Here is a 10,700-nt window from a genome sequence, read left to right as displayed (position 1 = left end):
GCGGGGAGTCTGCTTCTCCCTCTGATCCTCCCCCTCTCATGCTCTCTGTCTCCCATTCTCTCTCTCAGATAAATAAATAAAAAATCTTTAAAAAAAAAAAAAAGAATCTCCATGTCCCCAAGTGTAAAATGGAAATTAAAATAGCTGCCCCAGGGGCACGTGGCTGGCTCAGTCAGCAGAGCATGTGGCTCTCGATGTTGGGGTCTTGAGGTCGAGCCCCACGTTGGGTGTAGAGCCTACTTTAAAAAAATGGTAATAATAAAATAAAATAAAATAAAATAGTTGTCCTGCCTACTTCACACTGCCTGGTGGGGGATGGGGATGACTCAGTTTAAGGCTTAAAATTGTAATGTTCTTGCACGTGGAAGGCTTGGTCCTTCGTGTTGTAACCACACACTCACATATTCCATTTCCCCAGCTCCTCTCATCACTTTGTCCCCAAAGTGGCTTCTTGTCCCCTTTTATTTGTGTTCCTGTCCTTTCAGCAGGGCGGGTGAAAAGATGACAACCAAAACCTCCCAAGTGAGAAGAACCCCTCTGATGAATGAGCCACGGAAGGCCCGGGACGCAGAGGGAGGGGCCCCACTCCACGGTGTCATGTCAAAAAGTAGCTCTGTCCCCTTGGTCCTCCTGACCTCAGCCCCTCAGGATGGAAGGCAGATGTCAGGGCTTCCCAAACTGGCCTGCTCATTAGAGCTGCTTAGGAAGCATTTTGAAAGCTAGCTGCCTGGGCTCCACCTCCCAGAGATTCTGATTCAGCTGCTGAGGGTGGGACGAGGCTGAGTCACCGAAGGTGATCTGTGCTGCCTGCACTGGGCTCTGGCTCCCGTCCAGGCCCTCTGCGCTGGCCTCGGGAGGTGCCCCAGCGGGGAGGGCCCAGCCATCTCGGGTGGCACGAGCCCCGGCAGCTGGGAGAAACCCGAGCGCACCTAGGTTATCTGATGCTGCACCTGCCCTGGCCCCGTGCTCACTTCTTGAGTATCAAGATCAGGGGAAGGCTCGGGAAGAAAGGCTCCCCCCCAGTAGCACAGCTCACCCTTCCAGCAGCCCCAGGGCCAGAGGGGGCAGGAAAAAACCATATACGCCCTTGCCAGCTCCCAGCCCTTCAGAACCAAATACGCGGCCGCTGCCGGCTTACGCTTCCTTAGCCTGCCCGCCCATCTTTACAGATAACCTGGGACTTTATCTCTTGACACATCTATCAATATGGCAGTGAGTTCCTCGAGGGCTGGGATGGGTCTCATTCATCTCTGCATGCCCTGAGCCAAGCCGAGCACACTATTAGTGCTTGTTGAATATTTCATGAATAAAGGTGAGGTAGTAACACTAACCATGTTACCACAAGGTCAAAGAAGGACTGATACACCCCCTAGGCACCCAGGGACTGCACGTGCTCCCACATCTGCAGGGTGGAGGGAACCCCATCCTTAGTCACCCAGCCAGAGGCTGAGCTTAGCATGCCCGGATGAGCACCGGAACTAAGTTACTTTTGACATCACAGGACCCGTTGATACGATAGGGTAAGAAAGTTACAGAACCTCTGCACAGGAAAATGCCCCTTTCTTTTCTCTCTCTCTCCCTCACCCATCTGTCTCTCTCACATACACACACACCCTGCATACAATTTCTAGGTTAAGAGTTTCAGCCCTTTAAAAAACAAAGGGAAAGCTCTTTTTTTTATCGATGAACGCCAGTTACAAACGTAGACAGGATGTTAGAGGCAGGAGTGAACATTCTGCACCTCCCAATGTAGTCACTGATTTTCGGCAAGGATCAGCAGTGAATGCTAACAACACTGCAGCAAAATGACTGTCAGGGAACAGGGCATTCGTTTGTTCTCACGGTATCACCCCTACTGATAATCTATTCATCTCCAAGGAAAAAATGTACTTGTATGATGGGCAGACTGGGCATCCATCCCCTTAATCAAGTGAGAGTGGGCTGACCTGGCATTATGTACCTTGAGCTACACGATATCTATATGTACTCTTGCCAAAAATATTTTACCTAAACCCAATCATTAGCAAACAGATACACCCAGAATACGGGACATTCTGTAAGACAAGTGGCCTTGGCTCTGAAAAATCCACTGTCATAAAAATAAACAAAAAGAAAGGAGGGTTTTTAAAAAAAAGACCAAACAGATGTAATAGCCAAAAGTAAAGCATAAAACGTCACGGGCGCCTGTGTCCCTGCCCCCCCTCCCCCGCCCCCAGCCCAGGAACTTTATGGTGTTTTGGAGACATTTGGGGAAATTTGAGAAAGGACTGCACACTACTGCATGAAAGTACACTTTCTCAGGTTGACAGCAGTGCCGTGGCTATATAGGAGAATGTTCTTTTTCTTAGGAGATACAAGCCAAAATGTTTGATGTCTACACCTTTCTTTCAAATGGTGCAGCAAAGAAAAAGAAAGAAAGCGAGCTAGCTAGCTATTCAAAGGCAAAGTAAATGTGGCCAAAATTTAGCAATCAGTAACTCTACAGGCTGAGCACAAAGTCTGGAAACACGGCTATTTTCTTTTTTTTACAGGTCGAAGATGTCCTCGGTGACATTGCAAATACTTGCTCTTCCCAGACTGTACAAACACCCCGCGGCGAAGGCTAGTGCTTTACACCGAGCTATGCTTTTAACTTTTCTGTAGGCTTGAAATCTTTCAAAATGGAATGTACAGTGGGGGAAGGAGCCCTCAGCCCTACACTAAGGCTCGGGTCCCCACATCAGGATTCTACCCTCCAGGGAAGGAGGCTGGACAAAAGAGAAGACCAAGGTCAAGGCGGGCTCACTGGGTTTGTTCGGCTGTTTAAATAAAACCGGGCGAACGTTTCTGTAGGTAAAAGGCCAGGGGAAAATTACCAGGCTCTGGGTGTTTCCTGAATTCTCCTCCCCTCCCCCCTTTTCTCTGCTTAGCTCCCCCCACCCTCACTCTCTCTCGAGGAAAGGGCCGTAGAGGGGAGGGGAGCGGGGGACGCAGGAGGGTCTGTGGGGCTCTGGCACCCGACATAACGTGGTTGCCCAGAGAGAAAGAGTGAGGCCTGCTCTGATCCTTCCCACGGTCCTCAGAGTCCTGCAGGCCGCTGCACTGGATGGACGCACGGGTCCACCAGCACACGTCAGGCTCTCTCTGTCCCTGCCCTATGTCGTAGGGGCTAGAAGCCTGAGAGCTAGAGTTCTCAGAATCTCTTGCCAGCCAGGATTTGCTTTAGAGCCCACTAACGAGAGGCACTTGCAGAAACCATTACTCCTTCTCTGGCGGTGGTGGGTGGCCCTGATGCCAGTTCCCAAACCAGAAATGTCCTCGCATGCGCCTCGCTGTAGCCATGCCCCTCGCTGTAGCCATGCCCCTGGGGATGCCAAGGCCGGGCAATGACTGGTGCTGAGACGGCACCTGCCAGTGGAGAGCGTCAGTCCCGCCCCCGCAGCCCACCTGGCATGGTCCCGGGACACAGGAGCGTCTGGTCATCCTCCTTGCACAGGGGAGGGGGTTCTCTGCTGCCAGGCCTCTTGGAGTCGAGGCAGGAGGGTCAGCAACAGAGAGTCCAGCACAGCCAGACCCTCCCAGGAACACCGAAGACCCCTGGAAAACCAAGAGGCCTGGGCGTGACCGCCTCGTCTTACCAATTTCAATCCTCGCTGTCCAGCGGTACGAAGCACCCAGCACCCACCGGCCCCTCCTCGTCGGTCCTTTTCCCTCCTGGGCCTGTGGATCTGTAGTCAGGGCTCCCTGGGCCTCCTGGCACTAGGCCCCCGCCCCCCACAACACACCTGCGATCCAGCAGCAACAGGCCCTGAGCCAGCTGTGCCTTCACCTCCCGGCTTGCTCTAAACACGTCCCAGAGGCTCAGCTGGGGCTCAAACTGCTGCCAGTGCTGGGAAACCAGAAGGGTGAGGGGTGCAGAGACCATGGCAGGTAGCTGGCCAGGCTACTCTGGTCCCATGTCTGGGGGTGTGGTAAGGGCAAGGGAGGGTCCGATCTGCACAGGGATCTCTGCAATGACTCATGCACATCTGGAGCCCGGGGACGGGCGGGCTCTAGTGTGGCCCTAGTCCAGGGTCCTCACCACAGCCCGACCCTGCCCACTGTTTCTGCCCATCAGGCCTTGGCTGGGCCAAGGCCAATCTCCAGTTACCCGCCCCAGAGAACCAGGTGTGTGTCTGTGCCCGTGTGCCTGCACAGAAGGGAGAGTGATTCTGCAGGACTTAGGAGGAGAAGTGGTGTGCCACAGCCCCCCCATCCCCCCTTACCTGGTGAGTGATCCCCACATCTGTACGTAGCCCCATGGCCAAAACTTCCTCTAGCCTGAGAGAACAACCATCAGGGTGTCCTGGAGAGGAGACCTGGGCCTCCCCCCGTTCTTAACACACATACAAGGACATGCAGGATGGGGAGGGAGGGGGCAGGGCAAGGCAGGAAGCAAAGGTATGCAAGTGGGGAGGGCTCTGGGGGTGCAGGCCCGCCTCAGATGCTCACAGCTCCAGCTGGCCCAGGGGGACGCGCCTCCGGGTGCCGTGCCCAAACAGCATCACCTCTTTCATCCAGTTGTCCGGCTCCAGGGTCTGGATCCGAGCCTCCCGGGTGTGGCCCCCAGCCCCCTGGGGCACAAATCGCCCGTGGGCCCCTGGCAACATCAAGCACCACCCCCACTTTAGTAGCAGCCAATGCTGGGTGCTCGCCAGATGTTGAATCAGGGGTTCTCAAAATGTGGTCCCTGGACAAATAGCATCTAATATGCTAGAAATGTAAATCCTTGGGCCCTCCTCCAACCAAGCCCGCCCAGTCAGAAATTCTGGACGCGGGGCCCAGCGATCTGCATTTTAACAAGCCCTCCAGGTAATTCTGGTACGCGCTAACAATTGAGAACCACGGTGCCAGGCGCCATACCCAGCATCTCAAAATATATACTGAACAGCTCTACAAAGTAGGTATTATTTGTTGCTGCGCTTTATGCAGAAGGAAACAGAGGCTTGGAAACGTTAACAAGTGGCTCAAGATCACACAGCCGTTGGGGCGCCTGGGTGGCTCAGTTGGTTGGGCGGCTGCCTTCGGCTCAGGTCATGATCCTGGAGTCCTGGGATCGAGTCCCGCATCGGGCTCCCGGCTCGGCGGGGAGCCTGCTTCTCCCTCTGACCCTCTCCCCTCTCATGCTGTTTCTCTGTCTCTCTTTCTCTCAAATAAATAAATAAAATCTTAAAAAAAAAAAAAAAAAAAGATCACACAGCCGTGACATTCTGCTCCTGAGTCATCCCTTCTTCGGTTCACAGGGGACTCACCCGGCCCAATGCCAAGGTACTGACCACACTGCCAGTAAGTCCAATTGTGGGTACTGAGCGCCCCCTGCAGGGAGGGAGGGAATAGGCCGTTCAGAGTGAAGAAGGTGGGCCCGTTTCTGCACCTGGTTAGAAGGTCCTAGCTCAGGCCTCGGGAGCAGCCAGCAGAAACCCCCTTCCCCCAAGGGCCACAATTCTCCAGCCCCAGCTTAGCCTGCCTGTTCCCCAACTTCAGCTGTCGGCCCCCGGACTTACATTCCGGGCGAAGTTAGAGACCTCATACTGGCGGAAGCCGGCCTCCCGGAGCATGGCCCGTCCCTCCTGGTACATCTCAGCAGCAAGCTCGGGGTCAGGGGCAGGAAGGGTGCCCCACTGCACCTGGGTGAAGAGTGCGGTGCCCCGCTCCAGGGTCAGCTGGTAGAGGGAGAGGTGGTCATCACAGCAGCCCAGCAGCGTCCGCAGCTGCCTGAGCCACGGCCCCACCTGCTGGGCCGGCAGTCCCAGCATCAGGTCCACAGACACGCGGCCGGGGAAGAGGCGCCGGGCCTCTGCCAGTGTCTGGAGAGCATCTCTGGCAGAGTGTGTCCGCCCCAGCAGCTGGAGCTCGGTGTCATCCAGGGACTGAGGAGAGAGGGTCAGGTGTAAGCACGGAGGCCAGCTCAGAGGCAGACAGGCACATGTGACCGACCTTACTGAGGACAGGTACACAGGACAGGGCAGGGAGCCGGAACAAGCCACGACCAAGGGTTATGGCTCACTGTGCGCAAAGCATTTTTTTTTTTTTAAAGATTTTATTTATTTATTCATGAGAGACAGAGAGAGAGAGGCAGAGGGAGAAGCAGGCTCCCAAGGAGCAGAGAGCCCGATGCGGGACTCGATCCCAGGACCCTGGGATCATGACCTGAGCCGAAGGCAGACGCTTAACCATCTGAGCCACCCAGGCACCCGTGCAAAGCATTTTTAAACAACGTGTAATGTATCCTTATAATCCTCCGACATTAGCTCTACTTTATAGATAAGAAAACTAAGGTTTAGAAGTGTTAAATGGGGCGCCTGGGTGGCTCAGTGAGTTAAGCGTCTGCCTTGGGCTCAGGTCATGATCCCAGGGTCCTGGGATCCACCCCCTCTCCCCCTCCGCTCATGCTCTCTTGCTTGCGCTCTCTCTCAAATGAATAAAGTCTTAAAAAAAAAAAAAAGAAAAGAAATGCCAAGTAACTTGCCCAAGGTCATACAAAGTCAGACCTGGAATTTAGGACTGTCTGACTCCAAAGCCGAGAGTGTTTTTAAGTTTTCCTTTTTGAAAAATACTTTAAACCTTTACAAAAATTGAAAGAAGAGTACAATAAAGACCTTCATTTAGATTCACCGAATAACATTTTGCCACATTTGCTTTGTCTCTAAATATACACGTACGTGATTACAATGTTGAATCATGTGGCAGTAAGTTATAGGCCAGCACTGACCAAAAGAATTTTCTGGGATGACAGAGATGTCCTCTATGTGCACTGTCCAATACAGTAGACACTAACCACATGTGGCTATTTAATTTTAAGTTAGTTAAATTTCAGTAATCATATTCCAAGCGTTTACTGACATGTGGTCAACAGCTACTGTACTGGTCACTGCAGATATAGAACATTTTAGTAGAATATGCTAGCCACTGACCAGACGCTAGTGAGCACTTGCAACGTGGTTGCTTTAATGTAATTAACTTAAACACCATACCCCTGTACCCCTAAATACTAAAGTGCACATTTCCTAAGAACAAGGACAATCTCTTACATAACCACAATCCAATTATAGAGTTCAGGAAATGTAACACTGACACACCATTATCTAATACAGAGTCATATTCAAAAGTTGTCCCAATAATGTTCACTGTAGTAACTTCCCCTTGCCACCTGAATCCAGGATCCAACTGGGTCACACATTGCAGTCAGCTCTCATTGTTCCTTTCCTCTCTTTGAGTCTAGATACTCAGCCTTTGTCTTTCATGACATGACATTTTTGAAGAATACAGGCCAGTTTTTAAAACATCTCTTAATAAGTTCTAGAGACTTACTGTACAACACTGTGCTTATAGTTATTAATACCATACCGTACACTAAAAAAATTTGTTAAGAGGGTACACTGATCTCAGGTTATCTGTTCTTACCACAAAAAAAGTCTTTTTTTTTTTTTTAAAGCTTATTTATTTTTTTATTTAAGTAATCTCTACTGTGGGGCCCAAACTCATGACCCTGAGACCAAGAGTCACACACTCCACTGACTGAGCCAGCCAGGTGCCCCCAAAAAAGTCTTATTTAGATTTTCCTGACGGTTCCTCACAATTAGATTTAGGATATGCATTTGGGGCCAGAATATCTCAGAAATGATGTGTCCTTTTCAGTGTATCCCATCAGAACAAAGCCCTGACCCCAAACTCTATTGTAAGTGGTAGATGTATTAGAAGGGTAGACAATACTGGATATGGATATACCAGGAGTCAACCTGAAAAGAGTATGTTTCTCCCCTACTTAAAAACCTTCAACAAGGGGCGCCTGGGTGGCTCAGTTGATTAAGCGACTGCCTTCGGCTCAGGTCATGATCCTGGAGTCCCAGGATCGAGTCCCGCATCGGGCTCCCTGCTCAACAGGGAGTCTGTTTCTCCCTCTGACCCTCCCCACTCTCGTGCTCTCTCTCAAATAAATAAATAAAATCTTTAAAAAAAAAAAAAAAACAACCCTTCAACAAGTCCCTTATCACCATGAGGCAAAAAAACCAAACTCCCTAGTATGATGCTCAAGGCTTTTGGGCCCTACATTGCAGCCTTGCCTCCCGCCTCTCCAGTGTCAGAATGACTCATAGCTCCCCAGAACGTGCAAGACTCTTCCATATCCTGTGTCTTTTCCTCCCACACCCTCTCGCCTGTGGAAGTCCTCCTCCTCATCAAAGATCACCTCCTCCAGGAAGGTGTCCAGGATTTCATCAGCCTGAGATGCCCTTCGGGCTGTACTCTGAAAGTCTTTTGTTGAGACCCCTTTATTGGCAGCCCTCACCATGCTGCAACGATCTGATGACCTGTCTGCCTCCTCCTGTGTCTCCAATCATGTAACAAAAATTTTTGACTGTCTACTCTGTGCCATGCACTACGGTGGGTACTTGGAATACTGCGATTAAAATAAAAAAAGGCATGCATGATCCCCGCCTCATGGAGCCTGGGGGCTAGCACAGCAGCAATTAAGCACAAGTGTCACCATACACTTTCCAGTGCCTCCTGGGCCCTGGCACCCAGAGGAGCTCAATAAATGTTTGCCCAATTAATGAATGTGACCAGAGGAGAGACAGCACTGACGGTCTGGGTGCCCTGGGATGCGGTGGGTGAGATGGGCTACCTGGAGGCCGATGGACAACCTGTTGACCCCTGCAGCCCCAAAAGCTGCCAGCCTGGCTCCGGGGGCCGAAGTGGGGTTGGCCTCCAATGTGACTTCGGAGTCTGCAGGCAGGTGAGCTGCCTGGTCCACCGCCTCCAGGACAGCAGCCACAGTGCTGGGACTGGCCAGACTGGGGGTGCCCCCTCCAAAGAACACAGATTCCACCCTGGGGAAAGAGGGTGGAGAAGATGAGACCTGGGGGAGCCCTCCGGGACGCCTGCACCGGTCCTAGCTGCTCCCTCCAAACAACTTCTAAGACCCCGCCTACAGCCCCAGCACCGACCTCCGCACCCCGCTGAGTCGCAGCAGCGTCTGAGCCTCGGTCACCAGACAGCTCCGCATGGCTGCCTCCTCCACGCCGCGGGGGATGTACTTGTTGAAATTGCAGTAACTGCAGCGCTTCTCACAGTACGGCCACTGGGGGGCAGGGGTGGATGAGCGGGGCGCGGGGTGACCCCAGCGGCCCTCGCCGTTTGCAGGGTTCCGTCTCACACATCCCCATCCCAAAGTCCTCAACAACGGCTACACCATCTAAGCCACACAACCCCCCAGGGCAGGTAAGACAGGGAATATTATGCCCACTTCATTAGGAGAAAACTGAGGCTCATAAGGAAATCACTCGGTCAAGGTCACCGAACTGGTGAGCACCAGCGACTTCAGGTCTCCGATCCGGGTCGTTTCCTTGCCCGAGGACCGCGTCCCGTCCCAGACCTCGTCTGCGCGCCGGGACAGACGGAGGTGGCTTCACCGCGCGACCAGCCGCCACGTGGGCCCCGCTCCGCCGCCCCCGCCCCCGCCCCACTCACGTGCACGTAAAGCGCCGCGCGCGAGCTCGGGGGCGCACGACTCGAGGATCCTCTCGCGCCCTCGGCGTGGCGGCGCCTCTGGGCAACTTTGGCCGCTGCCGCCCAGCCGCGGGCTCGGGCCCCGGGGAGCGCCATGGCGCCCGCTGCAGCGGGGAGCGGCCCGGTGCGCCGGGAGATCCGGCCGACACGCGCCCGGGGCGCACGGGAGTGCGCGGAGCCGGGCCCGCTGGGCCGCCCCGGCGGAAGGAAGAGGGGCTGCGTGACCGCCGGCCGCGTGTCCGGACGGGCCGCCTGGGCCCGGGGGCCTCGCTGCTGCGGCGCCACCTGCTGGGCACGGACGCGCTCTCCGCAGCCGCCTGTCGGTCCCTTGCGGGGGGCGGGGGCCGGGTTGTGGGATGAGCCGCCGTCCTTTTTTCACCCTGTCCGAGGGCGAGCTCCTCGACCCATCCAGGAATTCTTAGTCCGTTCACTCACTTCCTTCACATTTTACGTGCCTGGCTCAGGGCTGGGCACTGGGGACATCTAGGTGCGTAAAACCAGGTCGCAGTACAGGTGCTTAAGACAGGAGAGAGACAAACCAGCAAGAGCGGGCGACAGATAATCGATTCAGCACCTGCTGGATACCAGGGCAGTGTGCTCTGTGCTGTGCGGCCGGTCTGTTACAAGGGCCGTGGAGCCAGTGGGGGAAGGAGAGGGCACCTTGGGCTGGATGTTGAAGGTGCAGAAATTCCCAGGGGGCAGCCGGCTTGGCCAGGAGAGTAAGCTGTTATCTCCTGGGTCAGGCCAACCTGGGCACCTGCTGGGAGAGTCAAAGATGGTGTATGTACGAGAGACGAGGTGCAGGTGAAAGGCTGGAGAAGCAGGCACCTGAAGAACTGTTTGATAAAAGTGGAATGACTGTGGGCTTTGGAGCCAGACATCTGGGTTCTAATTCCAGCTGTGTGGCTTTGGGTAAGAATCTGAACCTCTCTGAGTTTCCAGGTCTCACCCTTTGTGAAATTGGGCTAGTGCCTACTTGGCAGGGTTGCTGGGAAAATTTCAAGAGAAAATGTGTATGAAAGCACTTAGCATAGTTTCTGGCACTGGGAGCATCCTAAAAGTAAATTTTCTGAATTTTCTGAAAAGTAAAGAGGAGGCTGCTGCTGGAGGGGGCAGACACACTGGGAGGTAAGTATGGAAAGCAGCAGGAAAGTTTTGGCCTCCGTGAACTAGAA

The 10,700-nt window shown here is 53.7% G+C and overlaps 1 protein-coding gene across 9 annotated transcripts in view; it reads right to left on the bottom strand.

Moving 5' to 3' along the window:
* RSAD1 (radical S-adenosyl methionine domain containing 1) overlaps window positions 1–9,793 on the bottom strand; it is a 10,447-nt gene extending 654 nt beyond the window's left edge. Inside the window, exons 1-9 of one of the 9 annotated variants that reach the window (XM_006740711.3) lie at window positions 9,487–9,788; window positions 8,964–9,097; window positions 8,642–8,846; window positions 5,523–5,888; window positions 5,271–5,334; window positions 4,471–4,618; window positions 4,245–4,299; window positions 3,765–3,868; window positions 3,427–3,576 (exon numbers count right to left, since the gene is read on the bottom strand). In XM_006740711.3, coding sequence (XP_006740774.2) covers window positions 3,459–3,576; window positions 3,765–3,868; window positions 4,245–4,299; window positions 4,471–4,618; window positions 5,271–5,334; window positions 5,523–5,888; window positions 8,642–8,846; window positions 8,964–9,097; window positions 9,487–9,621 — 1,329 coding nt within the window. In that variant the 5' untranslated portion in view covers window positions 9,622–9,788 and the 3' untranslated portion in view covers window positions 3,427–3,458. The other 8 variants (XR_014140519.1, XM_081805200.1, XR_014140518.1 and 5 more) reach the window with 8 other exon arrangements.
* Window positions 9,794–10,700: the final 907 nt, after the last annotated feature.

The sequence above is a fragment of the Leptonychotes weddellii genome, chromosome 15, assembly GCF_054177405.1.
Source record: "Leptonychotes weddellii isolate Sample4059 chromosome 15, ASM5417740v2, whole genome shotgun sequence".
Classification (NCBI taxonomy): domain Eukaryota; kingdom Metazoa; phylum Chordata; class Mammalia; order Carnivora; family Phocidae; genus Leptonychotes; species Leptonychotes weddellii.
The sequence above is the reverse complement of the archived record's forward strand: the minus strand, read 5'-3'. Positions and strand labels throughout refer to the sequence as shown.